This window comes from Ruditapes philippinarum, unplaced genomic scaffold, assembly GCF_026571515.1.
Source record: "Ruditapes philippinarum isolate M1 unplaced genomic scaffold, ASM2657151v2 ctg62_1_1_1_1, whole genome shotgun sequence".
NCBI classification, from domain to species: Eukaryota; Metazoa; Mollusca; class Bivalvia; order Venerida; family Veneridae; genus Ruditapes; species Ruditapes philippinarum.
The window spans coordinates 97,867-120,954 of record NW_026865791.1 but is presented as its reverse complement, the minus strand read 5'-3'; the positions used below and the strand labels follow the sequence as shown (position 1 = coordinate 120,954).

Below are 23,088 nucleotides of genomic sequence, written 5' to 3'. Positions count from 1 at the left end.
ATTTTTTATTTGATTCTCAGCTGGTTGAAAAACTTTGCAACGCTTTTCATTTTTGGTTATAAAATTGATTTTTTCTGAAAAAGGGGTAAGGGAATAAGCTGAATATTTGCACGCAAGCTATCAGATAAAATCTGAATCAATTGGTTGTTAAATCTCAGAAAAAATATTTTCAGTCCCGCCATGTCAAAAAAAACACACAAAAAACAACAACAACAAAAATCAAAAACAACAACAAAAACGAACTCAGTAGTGTCCCTTTAAAGGATACTGGTAGGCAACAATGCAACGTCTGTGACTACACCGCACGTTCGAGCGCAATGGCCCAAAGCGGAGTCATTTGTTCCGCTTGTATTTAAATGGTTAAAAAGTATAAAATGTCTTGAAAATCAGAACTTCAATACTTATCCCCAGAACATGCTCAATCAACTAAGTACTATATCTTAATTATTACTTGCTTTGACACGTGGCGTATTGCAATATATCCCAGAAAATATATACATGTACATCGTTATTTCTTTGTGATGGATGTTTTATCCGCGTTCTTTTTCACAGTTTCTTTTTATTCAAATATTCTCCACAGGATTATAATTTTTTGCACTTTTTGTCTTATTTTTTTACATTATTTCTTGTAAGTTAAGTTATCATTTAAAGTTTTTAAAGTTCTCCAATTAGGGCAATTTCAATAACGGAAATATAGAAATATGAAAATCACTTAATACGATTTCTTTCATTAAATACTAAGATTTGGTGTAGCTGAACAAAGAAAATGCAAGAGGCTTAAAAGACAATTGTGTGTGGTCCTTCCTTGCTTAGAAAAGCTTTGACTAAACCCCTGAGTGAAGTAAAAGTGTTGTAACATTTTGTCGTACATTGGAATGCTGGATTGTTCCTAAAACAGTGTGACTTCCTGTTGTTGTGGAATGACCTTTGAACTCTGAAATGACCCTTTAAGAGGAATGCTTGTATGTATGCGTAAATATTGTAATACATGACTTCCGCCGGAAATAGATTGCCATATTGACAGACACGACTAATTTCTGATCGTGAAAATTTTTACCACCTGTGGCAATAATGTGTAACGCCTTCTTTAATGACTGTACTCATAGAATTGAACTCTCTTTTCTAATAATTATTAAACTTTGTTGTTTATCATGTTTTACCACAGCTCAAGTTCCGGTCAGGGACGGGACGGCGAACTTGGCGGGAATTTACCGTCTGGTACCCGAACAGCTGGACGTTACTCACTCGAGCGGCAAAGTAGACAGCGTGAATCGTTCTCGGTACCAGGTGATAGCAGCGCGCGTAAGCACAAAGATAGTAAATCTGAGAGTACAAAAGTGTCTGTATCACCGCTTATAACAAGTACAGCTCCTGTAGCGGTACCTGAAAATGTGCAACATATCTCAGCAATTACAACAATGACGACGACGGACGTAGGATCGGCAGCGGACCGTTTTTATCCGTCGTCGGAGGGTTATATCCCTGATCCAAGTGCAATAATACGCGCGAAGGAGTTATCGAAACGGGTAATTCTAAATGTTGGAGGTACGAAACATGAAGTCATGTGGAGGACCTTAGATAGAATGCCGCATACGAGATTAGGAAAGCTTAGATTTTGTAACACGCATGACAGTTTAATGGAATTATGTGATGATTATTGCCTCTCAGAACAAGAGTTTTTCTTTGACCGACATCCACGGTCATTTGCTTCAATTTTAAATTTTTATCGAACGGGGAAGTTACATATTGTAGAAGAAATGTGTGTATTATCATTCAGTGAGGATTTGGATTATTGGGGTATCGACGAGTTATATTTAGAATCGTGTTGTCAACATAAATATCACCAGAAAAAAGAAAACGTTTTTGAAGAAATTCGCAAAGAGGCGGAAAGTTTACGACAACGCGATGCAGAAGACTTTGGTACAGGACCTTGTGCAAAATGGCGGGAAAAGGTGTGGAACCTTTTGGAAAAGCCAACGACCTCCATGGCTGCAAGGGTATGTATATATTTCGTTATAAATATTTTATTTCAGCCTGCAGTGAAATTTTAAATTGTATATTAGGTTCTGAGTATTTTATTAGGATTATATTTATGGAACAGAAGTAGTTCTTACATTTAGATCAACAGGAATACTATATCATAACCACACTGATCAAATACGCACATAAAATATATCTTTTTGTACTTTACTTTACCTCTATTATATCTACACATTGAGGGTTTTTTTTTTGTTCTCATCATTTCAGCAATTGTGAAGTTGCGTTACCTAGGTAACCATTTTGTAAATACTGGAAGCTAGTAGCAGAAGTTAACTTATCTTCAATTGTGAGTGTGCTTGTGATATGCAAGATTTCATGTTTTTAGTACAAGAACATATGTTATACCTCCACACTCTACAACACACTTCGTATTACTTTCATTCATAAATAACTCCAATATAGACCTGCAGACAAGTACATACAACAATAACCGATTTCATACCTTGAGTATATCTACGTGTAGACACAAAAATTAATAAAAATACACAAATAGATGAAAACTATATACTTTAGAAGGTAGGAGTGAACTATTCATAAATAAATTTGCTTCAATGCTGATACAGGAATCAATCATGTTATTTTTTTTTACATTTTGTAGTGAAGAATAAAGAATCACAGCAGAACCACTGCGATTTTACATTAAATAGATTAACAGTGCCGCATTAACAGAATTACATTCTCGATGTACATTGGCACGTGCAATTAATTATGAGATGTACTGGCATTGGTGAAAATGAAAACATGTGAAATTAAGATCTGATTAGTTCGTTTTTACGTATAAACTACACAATATAACAATAATTGCAGACCGAGGGGACTTTTTTGTAAATAAATAAATGAATAAATAAATAAATAAATAAATAAATAAATAAATAAATAAATAAATAAATAAATAAATAATAAATAAATAAATGAATAAGTATTAAATATGTTAAAAATGTTTTTAGATCAATATATACATTATGTCGTATGAATTTCAAGGTATACCTCTTCAATGAATGAGTAAATATATATAACTTACATCCAGCTTTTAAAACAAAGTAGCCAATATTTGAGAATGTATGTTTTTGGGATAAAATATGTTAAAAACATTGAATTAAGGGCGTGATTTTTGTTTTGCATAACATCTGGAGGAAATGTTGAATAAGTCAATGAAGTTTGATGCCTGCTTATCTAGAATCACTAAATAGCGTAAAATGTGTTAATGATTTAACTTTATGTACAGGGTGCATGTTCGTTTCGACACACTTTCATGCACGTGACAATCGTGCGTATTCGAACAATCTTATTATATAACTTATACCTCTGTGGTCAAAACAAATGTGTTTTTCCTCACAATATTTATCATATCATTTTTAATAGTATATGCATTTCAGGTCTGTATATGTATGATTACAAAAACAAAACACATGTTGACATAGTGTGTATACATATCAGTACGTGCCCAGCTGTCGGCATATTTCTATACTTTATTACAGTAAATTGGATTACTCGATTACTCTGGCATTTCCTGATTAACAGGTTAATTACATGACAGATTTGTTTATCATATATAATTCATATAAATGTCAATCTGTTTGCATAGCTCATAAGAGGCGACTTAATAGATTCGAATTACTGGAGTCTATGCATCTCTTAGCTCCAGCAGGTGATGTGGTTTTGACTCCTGGTGTTTTTGTGTAAACTAAAGGCTTTAAGTGCCCGCGTACTGTAGAGAAAAATGCCTATTTTTGCTTTTAATTTAAGTCAAAATCATGGTATGCAAGAAAGATAATAATGAATAAATGAATAAAGAATAAAAATAATGAATAATAAAATGCATAATAAAATAATATAACGCATCTAAAAAAATATGTATCACAGAATAGTCAACATGAATTTTCACTAGGAAGTTTACCCAGATACCAAACACCAGTAACTAAAAAAATATCAAAGAAAAAAACAACAAAAACATAAAAAGAGATATCGCATAAATAACACAACAATAGAAAAAACACAGGAAAGGGATAATTCCCCCCGTAATTTTCATGAAATCAAAAATAATCATAGTTTTCTTTAGTTAATGGCGTAAATCAATATCGGGGATCAATCAAGTATAATTACAATGGTCTCCATTACTTTAAATGATTAATCAATATCTGCGGAGAGCCGCTGTTTTCAAATTGTTTTCTCAACACTCTGTAAAGGTCACTTGTTATAATTTCAGTACACTAACCGTAATAATCAATTTTGTAATATTCCTGCGTCAACCGTTTTTTGCCGTTCAAGCTGAAAATTTCATATCTAATATGCAGATTATTTAAACATAGTCATCTGTATGTCCCATAGAATAGCATGGTGGCAATATAAGATGTATAAAATGAAAAACTACATTCCAATCAATTTGAAATTGTTTTTAATGCAGTGCTTAAAAAACTGAACTTTCTGTGTAGGATACATTTTTTATTGCAATTAGATAATGCACTTTTGACATGTCTTTATTAATATCAAAATATAAAATATTCTTAGTATAAGAAATTTGAATGTTGTTTTTGTTTTCATCTTGATACAAGAAATTTATTCTTTGCGGTATAAAAATAGTATTTTTAATAACTATACAGGCCACGAGAGAATAAAAAGAACAAAAATCTTTAAAATATTCTCAGATTATTTTCTTGCATATTTGCTTATCTCCCAAAGCAATCTTTTTCTCTATTAAAAGGTATTTCTATTTTCTTTTATTACCATGTTTGTTTACGTATTGTATTTTATATCATATCTTATCAGATATAGTTTTAAGGTACATTGTTATGCTAAAGCATCTGTCTACATCAAATTGGCCTGTATTCAAGAACAATAAATAGTTTGGGATTTGTTGGGGCCTATTTAATTCTGTAGGAATGAATGGTGATGATCAGCATATGTTATTTGTTTATTCTGAAAAGTAATGATAATATTCCACCGACTAATCACACATTTAAGAAATATTCTTTCATAGCTTCATTCTTTCATAGCTTCAAAGAAATATGAAAATAAAGATAAAAATATGAAGATGACAAGGAGATATATATTATAATAAAAACGTTGTCAACGTGATTTACCGATTACTCTATAATAGACTCGTCCTTGTACATTGTTGGAACTGTTCATTGCAAAATTAAAGGATAGCAACATCAAAGTACCAAATACTGAGACGAAAAAAGTTCGCAATCTTGTCTGACTGCACGGATGTTCAGGCCGGTTTGGTTCTATACTAATGACATATATATCATATTTTCACTGCTAGCTCACAACATGATATTTTCACTAATAAATGATTAAGGGAAGTGGTGGCTTAGTGGTTAAGGTGTCTGCCTCGTAACCCAGGAATCATGGATTCGAGCCCAACTAAGGTTACGACAATGTTTCTTCATATGATACCAGTACTGTTTGGTTCCAGGTTGAAGACTCGAAAGTAATTGATATAAGTTGCAAGAACTTGTTTCGCAATCGAGCTAAAATGCATATGTTTAAACTAAGATATGATAGGATTGCCCTAGTTTCAGGACGACAATCAAGCGGACAATTATACCGTTTCTAAGACATACGAGAAATATTTAGCAATGTCAAACTATGATGTTTAAAACACATTCCCTACTTTTAGTGTAAATGATATATGAAAAAATGATTATTCCATCGTGCATGAAATCGATTTTACACCTATTTGTCTTGCAAAACCCATCACTTTTAAATAGTGCCGGTGGTATTACTGGGAGATTGGAAGATATTTATAAAAGTTGGCAACACGAACATGTTAGTTCTGTTACACAGTTTTTAATGTATAATCCAAATCATTGATGCTCTGCCCTTGTTATTAAAAAAAAACTATTAAAACAGTATTGTTAAATTGCTCTTTACATGGTTTAAAATATTCTTAAAACATATTTTTTTTTGCTTTAAAATGTTTTAATGGATAGTTTTATTATAAAGTTTCGTGACATTTTCATGTTAGTTTCACTTATGCAAATAGAGACCACCGTATCCTCTGAAAATCATTCTTTAATTGAGAGCATATGGCTGACTAATAGTTTAATTTTTAAAATAAAAAAAGTACATGAAATAATTACTAGAAAAAACAACACTTCTTGTGAAGGATTTTGAAAGAAGAAATGTCCTTTTGATAAGAGATACAAAATCCGTGCAAATTTTGTTCTTTGCACTGTGTATTGCGTATACAAATATAAAAGAGCCCAATTCAAGGTCGACCCAACATTTAAAGAATGAGAAGGTCAATAAATACTCTCTAAACTAACCTACCTATTATGTCTCTACACATGATAATGTTTGCCAACTTGACAGTATTTCAATCTTCAAGTTTTAGAATTTAAATGAAAACTTATAGGTTTCCAAATATCAACTGTCTCTTGACAGTATTTTAAATGTTGCAAGGAAAGAAAAATATTTTATGCACCTCAAAGAAAGTTGGTTACTATGTTTTACTATAACGACACAATATGACATATAGTAGATAAAACCAGTTATTTCTAGTCAAGCAGAAACGAAGTTTGCTTTGGCAACACTTATGCTATTATTTTGAATTCATAAATCAATTATCTAACTTTTATATCACATAGGTAAATTGGTTGGTAGAACAGTCTCGCCTTTTTTACATAAACCTTTAGAAAATACCGGCGTGTATAGGTATATAGCGTGTACCTACAGTTTATCTGCTGTTCCCATCAAATATTTACCTGCAGATCGTGCAAACAGACACTTTTGGCGGGGGAGGGTTTATACAAGAACCAGATGTTTGATAAAGCGCTTCTGTGACTCAGAAATTATAATGCTTTCTAGTGTAATAAAGACGTAACAGTTTCCTGTCAAAATTTAATTTACCTTTAATCCTTAAACTGTTGAATTTGTGTAGCAGATTTGCAATACATTGAATTTGGAACCATTTGTTTGAAGCTGAACGAAGTTCATCATCAAAATACAAAATTTGAAAAACCCTGATTTGACCAACAAACAGTTAAGTGCTTGGATGGCATAAGCTTGTCGCTTTTGAATCGAGCGGGTAGCTGCCATGGTGTAAAACAGCTCATGCACAGGAATTTAATTAAGTTTCCCCGCTGCAAGAATAAGCTCAATAAACATTCAACGTTCTCTTTGTACATGTATACTTCTAAACAATATAAAAATTAAAAAAGAAAATTGCGGTAATAAAGCTGTGAAGAATATTGGAAACGAGACGCATATATAATTTCGTTTAAAGAGATGAAATATTGAGAAAGAACAGTATAGAGATTATTTGAAATTACAAAAAGTATAAATTAATGTTGGAGGCAGTGCTAGTGGGGTTTAATGTTAAAAAAGCAAAGCTGTAATTACTTGTTTAAATTGCGATCTCCTAGCTTTCCCCCCATTCTATTTGAATACAAAATGAATCAAATGTGAACATGTGTATATTCCCTCCTATAAGGGTCTAGCAGAAAGCATAGGTGCACGGCAACAACTTACAAATCACTATAAACAAGAACAACAACAACAACAACAAGGCGTATATATAATACAAAAGATACAAGTAAAATGGTTTCCTGCGGGGAACATTTTTTAATGATATAAAGATATTTCATTTAACTATTTTCAACATTGTTTGGGGGATAAATAAACATTTGTGTCAGGAATATAGTTGACAATAATCGGATAAATAAAAAAAAAGGTCTTTGGAAACTGGTGACCGTTGAAGACCTGAGACTGGAAAAGGTCGAACATAGAACAATTATTTCTTATTAAGAAAATGATTAAATACCATTTTCTGAATAATTCCGAGCAAAAAAATTAAAGTAAACACACAAGTTTACGCAGAAAATATCTCTATTTAGTATGGTAGATGCCACTACGAATATTTTAATTTTGTAGATTTTCAGTATAAACAATTTATTGTTTGTAAAATTTGAGATAGATATTAAAGAAACATTGATAATTTTCAAACACATCATTCAAGTTTTACCACCTTAAACGGTTAAATAATTTTTATATAGAAAATTAGAAATATCACGTAATAGTTTTTTTGTTGTTAATTAGGTGTAATTCGGACTAATTCCCTAGAGGTAAATCCGTAACGTACCGGCAAACGGTATTTAGCTAGGTTTTCGAAAAGGTCAATTAACCAATCATGTACGGTTTACAGATCACATGCTCCTCCATGTACCGAAAACAGGTCACGTGCTCCTCCATGCCTCAAAAGTTAAACGCGCACCAATACCCTGCGGTCTTCAGACCGCAGGGAATTGAAGACCGCAGGGAATAAGTGCCAAAGTGCACCCGGTAAAGGGAATGAAGCCTCGGTTTGAAATCGTTTGGTATTAGCTAGCGCATTTAAAACGCTGACAGTTCACAAATGTTGGTCATGTTACAACTCTACATGAACATACCATCAATTATTTTATAGTTTGGACACCTTTCTATTAAAAAAGGTGTCAGAGTTGAATCAAATACCCATAATAACTTGAGTGCAGGTAGCAACCGCGCTGTCTGTCGAATGTCGACTGTTTTTTAAACGGCTACATTTTTCTAGGGATAATGATAAAATAAATCATATTCAGATGCTTGTTTATTGTTTACATTTTTTTCTGGGGTTTGATAGTGTGAGGACAGATGTATGCCTTTGATACAAAAGGGAAAACAATATACAAACCAAACGCATGACAATCTGATTTATACTGGGGTTGGGGGGGGGGGGGGGGGGGGGGCTATGGCACTTCGTACCTCGTGTTTCCATACTTAACTATTGAAAAAAGCAAAACTCTTCTATTGAAGCCTTTATTGATAATTTACCTGTGTATAAAGCATTTTGTGATTTCATAAAAGGTTTTGTCGTCCGCTTTAATAGAAATGATTTAAGCTATAAATGAATATTTGTAAAAACTTATCTAAATAGTGTTTTTACGATTGCATTCAGCTATATGTTTCCAAATTGCACATTATCTGTTACACTGTTTAAAAGGCCAACTTTAACAATTGGATTTGAAAAATATGTATTGAATTAAAGGGAATGTTTATATATTTTGGGTATAATTTGTTTTGTAATAATTTAAACTGTTTGTTATTAAATTCTATATTTTGTTTTATACTACAAATGTTTGTATGTACTTAACCTTAAAATTAATGAACAAAATTTAAGTCGTGCAAAGCATCAGCAGCTTTGCAACAAAACTTAACCATTACATCATCGGTACATTAAATTTTAATCTACTCATTTTTAAAGAAAGGAAAACAAGTATGAATGAGTCAAGTGGGGCTCAGTGCACTTTGCATGTATTACTATTTCAAAGTGAATATTTAAATAACAACTTTTAAAACAAGGACACTTAAAATGAAAATGATTATTTTACAAAGTTTATCTATGTCAAATGAATGAAACTTTTTTAAATATTTATTTTATAACGAATGTAAATGAGGTACGGTATAAAATAAAGTAAAGTATATAAAATAATACGCCTTTTTAACATCTGGCGATATTTCATGCATACCTAATAATTTCCCGACGGCGGTAATCATTTCAAGGCAGACATGTATGTTGTAACTGCTGCACCTGTCAGCGTTATTTGCATTGCTAAATGATTTACCAATAATCATGGTGAAACAGAAGCATGCATGATAATTGCGCTCATGTATTTTGTAACGCTTGCACCTGTCAACATTCTTTGCATCTCTGAACGATTCGCCAATAATCATTATCACGCAGATGCTTGCATGATCATATAAAGTACGGTATGGGTTTTGGCATCTTTACTCCACATGACAGTACAGTAACAAGTATTGCCTAGCGAAATGCAAACATGTATGATTTTTTTCGGCCAAAGGCCGTCTAAAATCACATTGACTTCCGCTAAAATAAACAGTAAAGAAATGAATATGGGCAGGATTTCCATTGGTCATTTTAACACAAATAGCCTGTTCGATTGATACTTTAGAAGAGCTTCCGTTATTGGTAGAGGTCTGTTCGATTGCGCGATAGCAAGAAGTGTTGGAAAAAGATATAAGGAAGAATAAATATAAAAACACAATAATGATATTTTCTAGATGTTTCTAACAGCTTTTCAATAAATATATGAAATTAAATATGACATATCGCCTTTTTGATACTTTTGCGTTCGATTGAGTTTCTCTTCTTAGCTGTTCTAGTCAATATATTCTCTTCTCGAACCGAGCATAAGACGATTGAAACGAACTTTCAACTAATTTGCAGTTGCAAAATTCTCCGTGGAATTAGTATACAGTATCTACTAAATCTTTGTTTTATTCCATTTTGATTAACATCAAATAATGTAAGTAATATTTTTCAAATCTAAGATGACAATTAATGGGGGAAAACATTGCGGGTAAAAATGAACTGGAATGAAACTATTGAGGACGACTAAAATGTTCTGTTTGCGGTTAGCATGGTTAGTCGTAGCTTATCCTATGCAAGTTAACAAGTTAGACTTCGCCCGAATATCTTTTTAAAGATACTTCTTGTTTGTACTAAACTTACATAGGAAATAAAAAACACCCTTAGTTTTAAAGCAAATCTGTTTATAGATCAAATGTATAAATTAGATCCTTCTGTCCTTTGAGGATGAATAAAGGCTAAGATGGCTAAGAATCGTTCCAGTCAAATTGGGACCGAGAGTTCGAGTCTCTCTCCGGTCATCACATTTTACTTTACCTGACATGCCACCAGTGCAGGCCAGTTCAAGGAAACAACCTCAAAAAATGCTTGAAATAAGATTCAAGATGTGCTTATAAGCAATCTTAAGTCAATATCATTAAACATATAATAAATTACAAAGAGATAAAAAAAAAGGCAGACTGTATCTGTGATTTGACCTATATTTATATATATATAGATAAACCATTAATTATATTGTCGCCCCTGATCAGTTTGAGAAAACAGAAATCTTTACTTGTCAAAATACGTGGAACTTGGGCAAATGTATTGTGACCTTTGAAATAAACTAAATCCATGTAGTGTTATTTGAATAAACTCTCAAACATGATTTAAAACATACAAATAAAGATAAATATTAGAAATTCTACTTATTATCATTATGTCTTAATTTGAAAGCTTGAATATTAAAATTGAAGATTTTTTAAATTTGAATGTTTATCAAAAAAGTGTGTCTTTGATTTTAAAATTTATCAAAACTGTATTTTACGACGATTCAATGATAAATGAAGCGCTTTTATTTTACAAGATGAGCTATATGAATATCAGTCATTATTTTTGAATTACGAACCCTAATCAATCGGCAAATATCGACTTATATCGGATAATATTGTTTTTAAACCCGAGTCCACTCGACAGTTTTCGTTTCACCTATTTTTTGTTTGTGAAAGTCTGTTTTGCACTGTGACAAATTATCTGAATATGGCAGCTCTACATTTAACACAATATTTCCTCCCAAGTCAGGGGAATATTTATGACGAAAAAGACCATAAATACAAGAGTTCAATCGCGAATTATTTTCATTTAAATTTGAAATTATTTCAATAAAATTCTATTCTGGCAGGGAGTTAACGAGAGCAGTTGAACATTACTGTAAATACACAACGTCACATCCTACTACTGTTTACGTCAGTAATTCAAGGCATTACAAGTTGATGTTGTTATTTTTAATGACAAGATCAATATTACCCAATATCCATATTAATCTCGTGGTAAACAGAAATCTCGCCGTGCTTCCGTCTGCTGAAAATTTTATGACTTGAAATATAACCATAATTACAAAACTATGACGCATGGAATGTAAACAAATGATCATTATTGAGATGTATTTCAAAACCTATGAGTTTGAAGTTGAACAGAGATAACGAGGAAAATACTTCACTTTTGTAACAGAGGTATTGTTGTTTAATGTTTTATAAAACGGTTATTTGTTCTGCTTTAAAGCATTGCGGCATTTACCATCAATCACAGAGCAGTTTCTGAGATTTGTTTTTGATATCCATAAGTACAAACAATTGTCATAACAGCTTTGTTTAATGTTCAGATGAATAAAAAGGAAAATATGGCATATAAGTTATGTTTGTGTCTGTTGTCTACTGTTATTATGTGAACATGATTTTTATAGTTATAGTTTTTAAGTTAGAATAACTAAATGAATAAATTTACAATGTTATTTATTTGTTAACAATCATGAAAGCTAAGCACATTTCGAAATGAAATACCAGTCAATTTCTTTATAAACATAAAATAGAAGAACTGCATATTATAAAGTACTACTAAACTCATCTTCAAAAAGAAACAAAAATGAAGCTAGCTCTTTAAAGATATGTGCCTCTCTAAAAGAATAAATAACAAGCCCGTATGACCAACATTTTTTCCTCAAAAAAAGTATAACGTAAACTATTTGTCTTTGTCAAACAATGCAATTGAATAATAGAATTACAGAAATGTATTATATTTTCTGATCATTATATGTGGAATTTCTGGTCTAGGTATTTTATAATACTGATAATTACTCTTTATAGGTCAATAATGCGGCCTATATATATATTCCTATTAACTGCTTATAAACAAAAGCCGCCTTTCATAAAAGTTCATTGATTCCATAATAACTTCAGTTATTTCACCTCCCGCAAGGGACGTTTTGATTCTTTGATGTGAGAAAGAAGATATCCAGCTAGTTTCTGGAAGGTCAGCAGATTTATTCTAGCTAATCAGTCCGAACTATACAGGGGGATATCTACTAAACAGGAAGTACAAAGGGACATTTTTACTCAATGTACTAGTACGTACACGTACGAAACGTTGGTACGATTAATTAACACAAACTCGTACGTTTATATATACAACTTATATTGAAACACATTTTTTCAAGTTTGTAACGATACCTTAAAGTATTTAATTAACTTTGAAAATTTAGAAATGTTTGGTGTATGAAAATAAGAATTATCTAAATACATGTATATTTTTCTCAGGTCGCAAAAAGGAACAATTAAATAAATAATGAAGTTTATCACCTAGTGGATTACTGGAACATAAATCACAAACTCTTAGCCTTGTACGCAAACATTTTTTTTTTATTCAACATGGGTATTCTTTTTCACATAAATCAATACGTCTTTCCGGTCACGTGATAATGTAATACTGGATTCAACTTGCCATTTACAGATTTATACGAATTTAAAGTTTAAAAGTGAAAAAAATATCAAGCAAAGAAAACTCATTTATCATTGATGTGGTTTCAACTGGAAATAAATGTAATCTATCACAGTTAATTTCTGTCATTATTTGCTCAAAAATTGCATAATTTTTTAAATATTTCTTAAATGCCTTGTAACTTGAAATAAAAAAAAAAGATAAGCCTGGTATTTGTATTTATGTTTTGCCGAATGTAAAAATCACGTTAACATCACATTATACAAATGTTAATATCTTCATAATTTAGGTATCTATATCATATTTTCACCAACAATCCTTTGTCGTTTTTAAAATAAAAATCGTAAACGGAAATTGCTACAAATTTTCCGAATTTTTATCTAGCTTATTGTTGATTTAGATACCTTTAATGGAACCGTATGAGTGCATTATGAAGACTGCCAATGAATTGACATAAAATCTGTACAGGAAATGATTGTTTTTCATGTATTTCATTTACGCAATTCACCTGTCAAGCGACCCCAAACTTTTGTTTAAACAAATCCCCAAAAAATCATGACGCAAAAAAACTTTTTGAAATTTACCGTTTTTACAAGAATTAAAACCCCAGAATATAACCAGAAATTTTTGTTTTAAATTTGGGCCATCAGTTTAGCCCTGATAAAAAAAAAAAGTGCTAAAGGCCCACGCAGTTGGGAGGGTATAAGGAACCCAAATAACTATTTTTTCTTTTTTTGGGGGAAAATTTAATTAAAATTAAAATAAAGGGTTTTGGGCCGGTTGAAAAATTTTAAAAGAAAGGGGCAAAAATTAGAAAATTTGAAACAAAATTTGATGAAATTTAAATTCTATGCCACATGTTTCAAATAAAATATTTGGGTTAGCATGTACGTGAAAAGGTTTCGATCAAAAACCCCGTTAGGGCCTTTTTTGATAAGAGCAAAAAAGGGAAAAAAAAGCTCCCAAGGGGAAAAACGGGCCAAGTTTAAACAAATTTTAACCCCATGAAAAATTAAAAAAAAAGGGGAAAACAAAAAAAATTTAAAAAATTAAAATTGGATATATTAAAATTTTCGTTCAGTATAAAAGTCACTCAAAGGGTAAAATTTTTTCTTTCAATTAAATGAATGGGGCCTGCTTTTGAACTTATAAGGGCCCCTTTTTTTACTGAATTCCCCATCAAACCCTTTTTCATTTGAAAACTTTTAAAAATTTCAAAAAATTTCCCCTTAAATATTTTCCCCCTCCTCAAAAACAGTTTTAAAAAAATATTACGGAGATAATTCAAAAACAAGAAAATTTTAAAATTTTGGTTTTTTGGACACAAGACTTCTCTCACATCCCTAACCAACTGTTTTTTTTGAGTTTGAATAATTTAAAAAGATTTAAACCCAAAACAACCATTTTTTTTAAAAAAGTTTTTGTAAAATGTTTTTTTAAAAAAGATAAAATTGTAAAATTAAGTTTAAAAACTAGAACTTTCCGCGAGTCGGATGTGTTCGCCTTGTGAACCAATGTGTTTAGGAGAAATGGCCAGGACAAAAAAAAATGAAATATTGAAAAATAACAAAGGCAATAACTAAAAAAAATAAAAAAGTTTCAGAGCAGCAGGTTTCTGAACCACATGCACTTTCTTATCAAAAATAAGATCTAAATCATACTATTGATGGTTCAAGTCCATAGCTTTTTCATACTTGAGGAAAATGAACCAGGACAAAAAATAAAAGAAGAAAATCAAACAAGGGCAATAAAACTCAAAAAAATAAACAGAAATGCAGAGTAACCGGTCTTGTGCCACCTGCCACTTTCGGGTTATTAGGGTTCTTTTAAAAAACCACCTTCCTTTCAACTTTTAGACTTATTTTCGCTGTGGTAAAAGTTTTAATCAAATTTCATCAAACCTCTTTTCCAGTATTTCTCTGGCCAAGCAAAATTTAATTTAACAGGTTATAATAAAGGTAGAAAAAATTAAAAAAGGGGGCCATAAATTGGCCGAGGTTCTCACCTTTTATACCCCCCCCCGGGGCCAAAATTTTAAAAAAAAGGGTTTTAAAATAAAATTAAAACCCCAAATTAAAAGAGTTTCATGCTAAAACATAAAAAGCCCCAAATTTTATTTTTTTTTTTAAAAAGTTTTTTTAATTTTTTACTAACACAAAACTGTTAAAAACAATGAAACCCTGGAAAGGGCCAAAGTTTTGAAACCCCCGGGCTTTTTTTTGAACAAACTTTGTAGACACTAAACTTAAAGAATTTTAAAAACTTTTAAAAAAACTCAAAGCTTTTTGGGTTTTTTTAAAAAAGTTTTTTAAAGTTTTTTACTAAAATGCATTTTGGGAAAAAAATAAAAATGACCCCCCTTTGGGGGGGGCCCCTTTTTTTTACCCCGGGGTTTTTATTTGAACAAATTTGGTAGACCATTTCTTTAAAGAAATTTAAAGGCTAAAATATCTTAGCTCTAGCTTTTGGGTTTTTTAAAAAGAAGTTTTTTAAATTTTTTTACTATTTGCTTTTTAAAAAAAATTAAATTTAAACCCCTTTTGGGAAAAGGCCCAAATTTGCCCCCGGGGTTTTTTTCCCAAACCCCAAACCTCACTAAAAGGGATTTTTTAATGCTAAATATTTTAGCTTTACCCTCTTTTATTTCCCTTAAAAAGAAAAATTTTTTTTAAATTTTTACTAAATGCATTTAAAAAAATTAATAAACCCCCCGGGGGCAGGGCCCAAATTTTTGCCCCCGGGGCCTTTTTTTTTTGAAAAACGGTAAACACTCTTTAAAAAGTTTTATGTTTCAGTTTAATTTAGCCTGCTTTTGGGGTTCCCTTTTAAAAGAAAAAATTTTAAAATAAAGTTTTTTCCTATATGCCATAGGGAAAATAAATGACCCCTGGGGCGGGGGCCAATTTTGACCCCAGGGCTTTTATTTAAAAAACTTGGTAACACTCACTAAAGGATGTTTCCGGCCAAATATCTAAGCTCTAGCTCTTAGGGTTTTTTTTTAAAGATGATCATTTAAAGTTTTTTTTTCTTTCGGTTGCCCATGGCAATCAGAGTTTAAAGCATGAAAATTAAATTCCCTTTGCAGCAATTTTTAAAGGTGACAGCTAAAGGAACATTTTCTTGTGAAGTTTTGGATGAAATTAGCGTAGTGGTTTATGAGGAGAATGTCATTTAAAGTAAAAGTTTCACACGGCCCGGACAAAAAGGGATCACAAAAAGCTTGACCCTGTCACTTTGGGGACAGGTGAGCTAAAAAAACTAAGGAAATGGATTTAAATGGTTTCTTTGACAATTGGAAAATTCCCGAGCCCCGTTAAAGGGTTGATGAAAATTTCCCAGTGATATTTTGGAATAAGCATTTTTAACTTAAGGGATAAATTTAAAAAATTAAAAGGCGTAGACAAAAAATCCCTTAATCAAATTAGTTATTTTCAAAAATTTTCGGAAAAGATGTGAAGGAAAAAATGCCCTCCAAAAGTACAGACTTTTTTTTTTTCCTTTTAATAACAAAAAATCCCCAAAAACCCAAATTAAAATATTTTCCTCCCAGGGAAAACCCTTTTTTCCCCCAAAGTAAAAGTCGAAATGGAAAAACAAAAAATTTTTTTTATCCAGAATATTTTGAGCCCCAACCCGGACAGAGGGTTTTAAACCGCAACTATATTTTTTTCCTTTCGGACAAAAAAATTTTATAATAAAAACCCAAAAACCCCTCTGATGGGTTCAAATTATCAGATACCAAATAAAAATAAAACCTTATTTTTGTACTTTTTAATTTAGGGAAAAATTCGCTTTAAAATTGACATACAGAAAAGGGGGTCACCCTTTTGTCCCCCCTTAATGAAAATAGAAGGGGGACTAATAAAAAAATTTTAAAATTCCCTCAAGTTTCAATTTTTCGGGTTTATTTTTAAACATTACACCGGGCCAAACTAAAAATTACATTTTAAAAACCAAAAAGGCACTTTTATCCCACATTTACCCTAACCTCATAATACTATATTTTAAAGAAAAGGCCCCTAAAAAAAGAAAAAAATATCATGCAAAAAAAAAAGAATGTTCGGAAAAAAATAAAACCAAATTTCACTTTTTTATTTTTTGGGGTTTGCCCTCAAAGGAATAATGAAACCTAAAATAAACATTTTTTACTTCACGAAACCCCAAAAAAAATGCTCCAAAAAAAGAAAATTTCCAAATTTAAACTAAAAGGTTTTGCATTTCCTTTTTTAAAACCGCCCCAAAAGGCATGCGTGTAAAAAAAGGGTTTAAATTTTCCGGTAAATTCTAAAAAAATCAACAAATTACTGTTAAGATTTCGCATACTTTTTTTAAAGGCAACTTGTATCCAGTCAAACTGCAAATTTTTTTACTTAAACAACTGCCCCGACGTTTAACACTAAAACAAAAAAATTAAAAAAATAAAGGGACAGCTCCGTTCCAAAAGTAACCTTTTCCCTAATTCCGCACGGGAAATTTTAAGGAAAAAGAAAATTTTTTTGGGTTAAAAGCGAAAATCCGATTTTAAAAAATTTTCCCTTCAAAAAAAGTTTAAATTGAGGGCCCCTTTACTATTGACGGGGATTAATTCAGACTACCCCCCTCTAAACCAAACCCTAGCCCCAAAGTGTTAATGGTCCCCTAAAACCAGTTATGATAAAACAAACATCGGGAAAACGGGAAGATTCCCCCCCAAAGTGTGAATTTTTATCTTTAAATTCGTTTTAAACATTGACACATGTCCCCCCTTTAAAAAAAACAAAAAAAAATTATATAATTGCAAAAAATTTTGAAAAAAAAAATGCTTTTTTTTTTCTCTTTTTACTTTTATAATGCAAAAACCCCCAACAAAAAATTTTTGTGTCTGTCATACAAAATGATTTCAATAATATTTTTTTAAAATATTTTTAAAAATACAAAATTTTTTTTTAAATACTCATAGTAATACTAAATTTTTTTTTTGATATTTTTCTGACAAAAAATTGCAGACAGTAAAAGTTGGGACAAACCGGGTTTTAAATGACCCTTTTAAAAAATTCTAACATGATGCCCCAAGGAAAAATTTTGGAAATTGTGAGGGGGGGCGTTAAAAAGACCCCCCCCGAAAAAAATTGGGAAAAAAAAAAAAAATTAAAAAAAACGGTAAACCAAAGCCCGAAAAAAACATTTTGACTATATCTCAATCCCTTGAGAAGGGGGCAAAACTTTGGGGAAAACAAATTTTTATTGAAAAAATCCCAGGCAAAAAAATGATTTTGGGGGAATTTTGAGAAGTTTCCCCCCTTTAAAAGGTTACGGGAAAAATTTTTAAGGGCCTTTACATGTTTTTTTGCAAGGGGAATGGTCCTTTGGGCAACATTTGGCCCAAATTTTTTTTATGGAAGAATTTTTTAAAAGTATTTTTAGGGAAATTTTTAACTTGTAACGGGGGACTTTTTTAATGAAAACGCCATTTTTCAAAAAAATATGAAAAAAAGCCCCTGAAGTTTAAAGGGTTAAAAAATTTTGGGATCTTTATTGGGAAAAAAATTTTGTACCAGACAAAATTTTTTAATCCCAAAAAATTTTATATCTTCAAAAGCATAAAAAAAACAAAAAAAAATACATAAAAAAAATTTAAAATGGGAAAGGGGTTTTTTGGGAACATCAAACTTCTGGGAAAATATTGAAATTTAAATGGAAAAAAAGAAAAAATTTTTCAGCTTTGATAACGGGAAAATTTTTTTATGAAAAATTTTTTTTTAAACTTGGAAAAGAAAAAAAAACAATTTGGGATTATTTGCCCCTGGGGAAGGGTTTTCCCGTTTTTAAAACTGACCCATTAACCCCTGGGAAAAAAAGCATGTTTTCAAATTTAAATTTTTTTGGAAAAAAAAGTTTGGTTTTTAAATTACATTAAATATTATATAAGTTTCCCCGTTTTGTAAAATTTCTAGTCTTTCTTTAATCTTATACTGTAAAATTTTTTTTAGCTTAAAAATACCCACCCCCTTTCCCAAATTTAATATTAAAGTAAAAATTTTTATTTCCCTGAAAATATCAATTTTTTAGAATTTTATTTTCAAAAAACATCCATCTAATCCTTTTTGGGGTTTGTTAAAAACCCAAAACATAAAAAAATACATTTTAATTTTATTTTTAAAAAGTCTCTTTGGGATAAAACAATGTATTTTTTTGTCCTTTAAAAATTAAAATATATGTTTTTCACTAAATTATTGTGTAAAACATTAAAAGAAAATAATTTAAAATTTTTAAAAATTTAAGAAAAATTTAAAAAATTAATAATATTTTTTCATATTTTTACCACAAATAAAAACCATTAAAAAAAAAAAATGTTTTACATTTTAAATTTTGAAATCTATTTTTTTTTTCATGTAAGAATTTTTTGGAAAAAAAAAGTGAATATTTAGTAGGGTCCCAAAAATTTTTAAAACATATAAAATGTCTAATTAAACACTGGGATAATTACTTCAACCATGTAATTGAGAACAGGTATAGATCATTTCCCAAATCACGTCTTGCTGTTGTGTTTGAACAATGGTTGTGTGTCTGCCTGGTAATCAAAGAGGTCTGGGGTTCAAATCCCTTTAAGTGCCTGAAGATTTTTTTCAGAGTTAACAATTAATGAATTATCAAGGTGGCAGTGATTTTTTTTTTTCAACTTTCAAAACAACCTGTGGCTTTATAAAATGGGAAACTATAGCTTGATTAATCAGAAAAGAGGAAAAATTTCAACCACTGAAAATGGAATTTACCCATACATTTAAAAAAAGTGTAATTCAATTTCAAGGGGTTCCCATTGAGGTATTTTTTGTCCATGATGGGGACTGAAATATTTTTTCAGATAAATGTACCATTTGATGAATGTTTAGAACACTAATCTTTGTATCAAACCTTTTAGATCATTTGCGCACTTCGTTTTTTCCAGAATAATTATTCAAATTGTAAAAAGATGACCCAAAATGAAATGGCTAGACTTTAAATAGATATATATAATTAATTTATAAAGGTCAAAAATAAAATTAATTCTGAAATATTCAAGAATGTGCCCCATTTGGTAGAGACGTAACGGCCGTGACCGTGCAGACCAAAAAATTGTAGGCGTATATGCCGTTTTTCCTGTAAAGGCAGACATCTGTGTAATATCAATTTGTTAAAATCTGTCGGTTTTGCAGTCTAAGTTAGTAAGTATGATCGAAATGTCTTGGGTACGAAAGACTCGAGATCTCCAAATTACTTCGAAATTATTTACGAAAGTTTTAGTCCTCGGAAACAAATTGGCATCAATAAATAAACTTAATATTTTTTAGTCCCTCAAAATTTATAACATATTTTTCTTTAACATACCCTTTTAGCTTTTTAAAAGGCTGAAAAATTTTCCGTAAGTTAAACGAAAGGTCAAAAATTAAACGGGAAAATTGGGCGGAAATTTATTTTTAAACCAATTATCCCGGGTAAATTTAAAAGACGAAAAAGATTATCCCAATCTCCCGGGTAAATTCCCCATTTCAATAAACCCACTTTTCAATTAAAAAACTACAAAATTTATCCGATAAATAATGTCTTTTTTTTAAAAATTTTGGAAAAATAATTTCAAAAAAATTGGGTGAATTTAAAGGGGGATGGTAAAATTAAATATTGCCAAAGGGCCCTCCAAAACAAATATGACCCCAATTTAAAATTTCTATCCCATTCATTTGAATTATTGACTTTTTAAAAAATCCGCTCGTTTTTTAATACCGTAAAAAAAATAAAATGGGAATTAATTTTAAAAAAACCCAAATTTTTTGTTAAAAAAATCGAAGTGAAATTTAGAACCCCCCGGGGGCGGTTTTTCGTCGGTCCCTGGTCCGGGGGATCAAAAACAAACACCAAAATAAAAGGGGGGATGGTCAAACAAATGAAGGGTTTTTAAAATTTTGAATCTTATAGTCCCCAAAAAAAAAATGGGAAAATAAGAAGAATATTGATAAGAGAATCTTTAAAAAAATATTTTTAGTCACTAATTACGTAAAAAACAAGTAAGAAAAGAAGTCTTATAAATGTGGTTGCGTGTTTGGCAGTATTTGTCTTGTGTATTGTTTCTTTCAGTATTACATTCTGCAATAAAAGCAGGAAAAAAACCCTCTTGTAAAATGTCTGGGCTTTCAGCTTTAACTATCAAATATATAATCTGTTGAATATCGTTTGAGTGTTCAAACAATACGAAAACGCTTGGCCATAAATAAGGTTTCTTTAAGAGTCTCCGATAATGTAACGCTGAATTCTATAAACACAAGAGAAAATATGCATATCAATAAAACGTAAGAGATTAAAAAAATTCTAAGTGACTCTGAAGCATACTTAGCTAGAATAAATCCCGTCTCCAGAGAAATAGCTACCGATAAATGTCATTCAAGATGCGAATATACGTAATGTTCGTGGAACAGATTCTTGGCATAATACTGGGAAATTATGCAAATTAGACGCAACATCAATAATCGGCGGTCTCCTGCACTTGCCCCGGTCTTTTGAAATAATTGCAAGTGTAACCATTGTTATATAATTACAAATTATCCCATGATTGCGCATTAAGAGAACCTGCCCCCAGAACATAATATAAATAAAAATTTTAATTGGTAAATCCGCATGCAAAGGAAATCAAAAATTTGGAAAAATTCACCGAGTATCATTGCAAATCAGTTATAAGCCGTATCTGCAGCTAAATATTGAATCAAATAGCACGTGCTCTTCGTGTAAATCTTTATCATTAATTCCATTACATTTCAACTGTGCACATTGAACTGGTATAAACAATTATCTTATCGTTCATTCTAAACGATTTCATTTTTTCATTTTATACATGAACCCTTAAACGTGTGTTAGATTCATGGTACATGCCAGGAATATATATAAAATGTTTAAAAGGTGAAATTCAATCCAAAATAGTAAAATGCAAAACTTATATGTAGTCAATGTGTTTGAAGCCTTTCACCTTTTGACCACTAAAGAAGAAAAACAAAAAGAAGAAGGGGATGAAGATGATGATAACTTAACCATTAAATGCATGTATTGTTTTTTAGGACCTAGATCCTGTTTTTTCTTGTTGTTTTTTTTGTTGATGTTGTTTGTTTTTTAAATATCTGCTATCAAATTATAATGTATATTAATCTAAGAAATTTTGAAATCCACGTGATATAAAACAGGTTTATCGGTCCTGGCCAAATGTTCAATGGATATCATGTTGACTAAATGTTAAATGGTTATCATGTTGACTAAATGTTAAATGGTTATCATGTTGAATAAATGTTAACGCTAACTTACATGTATTCAAGAGGGCAATTTAAGTTTATACGTGCATATAGATTTCTGCATTTTATATTATCAACCTAGAAACATTGAAAAACAATCAAAACTATCCTATTTTCAAAACACAATTTCATTTGCTATCAAGTATATTGAAATTTTTATGTCATAATTATAACGTTGACTTTATTAACTATAGTTAAACAGATACAAAATCTGCATTTTCTCAGTCTGATTTCAAATTAGCATTTTGATAAAATGTTTAGACGAAGGATTATCAAAATATCTTAACCCCCTATTTCCCCCGTCCAACCCCCTTGATTCGTGATCTAGAAACTGCAGCATCAAAAATATATAACAAAGTATAACGTAATATTCCACAAGGTGTCACGTCGCGTTTACATTTTAAATTAATTTATGTTATCAATAATTGATGCACGCGATGTTAAACAGCTCTTGGATTCCCTAAACAATAATTTACTATGATTTACAAGTATGGTCATGACAAAAAGGATCCAGTTCAATTAAATTATTTACATGCAAACACATTACAATTTCAAAGGCAAAAAATGGAAAATTGATTAAAAGTGAATAGTCTTGTATTGATGATTAACTACCGTAATAGTTACAGTTGTCGCGCCACACTTTGATCAATTACCGTA

The 23,088-nt window shown here is 30.8% G+C and overlaps 1 protein-coding gene across 4 annotated transcripts in view; it reads left to right on the top strand.

The window, feature by feature from the left end:
- Nucleotides 1-23,088, top strand: part of LOC132730353 (potassium voltage-gated channel subfamily B member 2-like) — a 131,136-nt gene that overhangs the window by 77,508 nt on the left and 30,540 nt on the right. For all 4 annotated transcript variants that reach the window (XM_060716261.1, XM_060716259.1, XM_060716262.1 and 1 more), the window contains exon 2: nt 1,166-1,997. In XM_060716261.1, the coding sequence (XP_060572244.1) occupies nt 1,166-1,997 (832 nt within the window). The remainder of the gene's footprint in view (nt 1-1,165; nt 1,998-23,088) is intronic.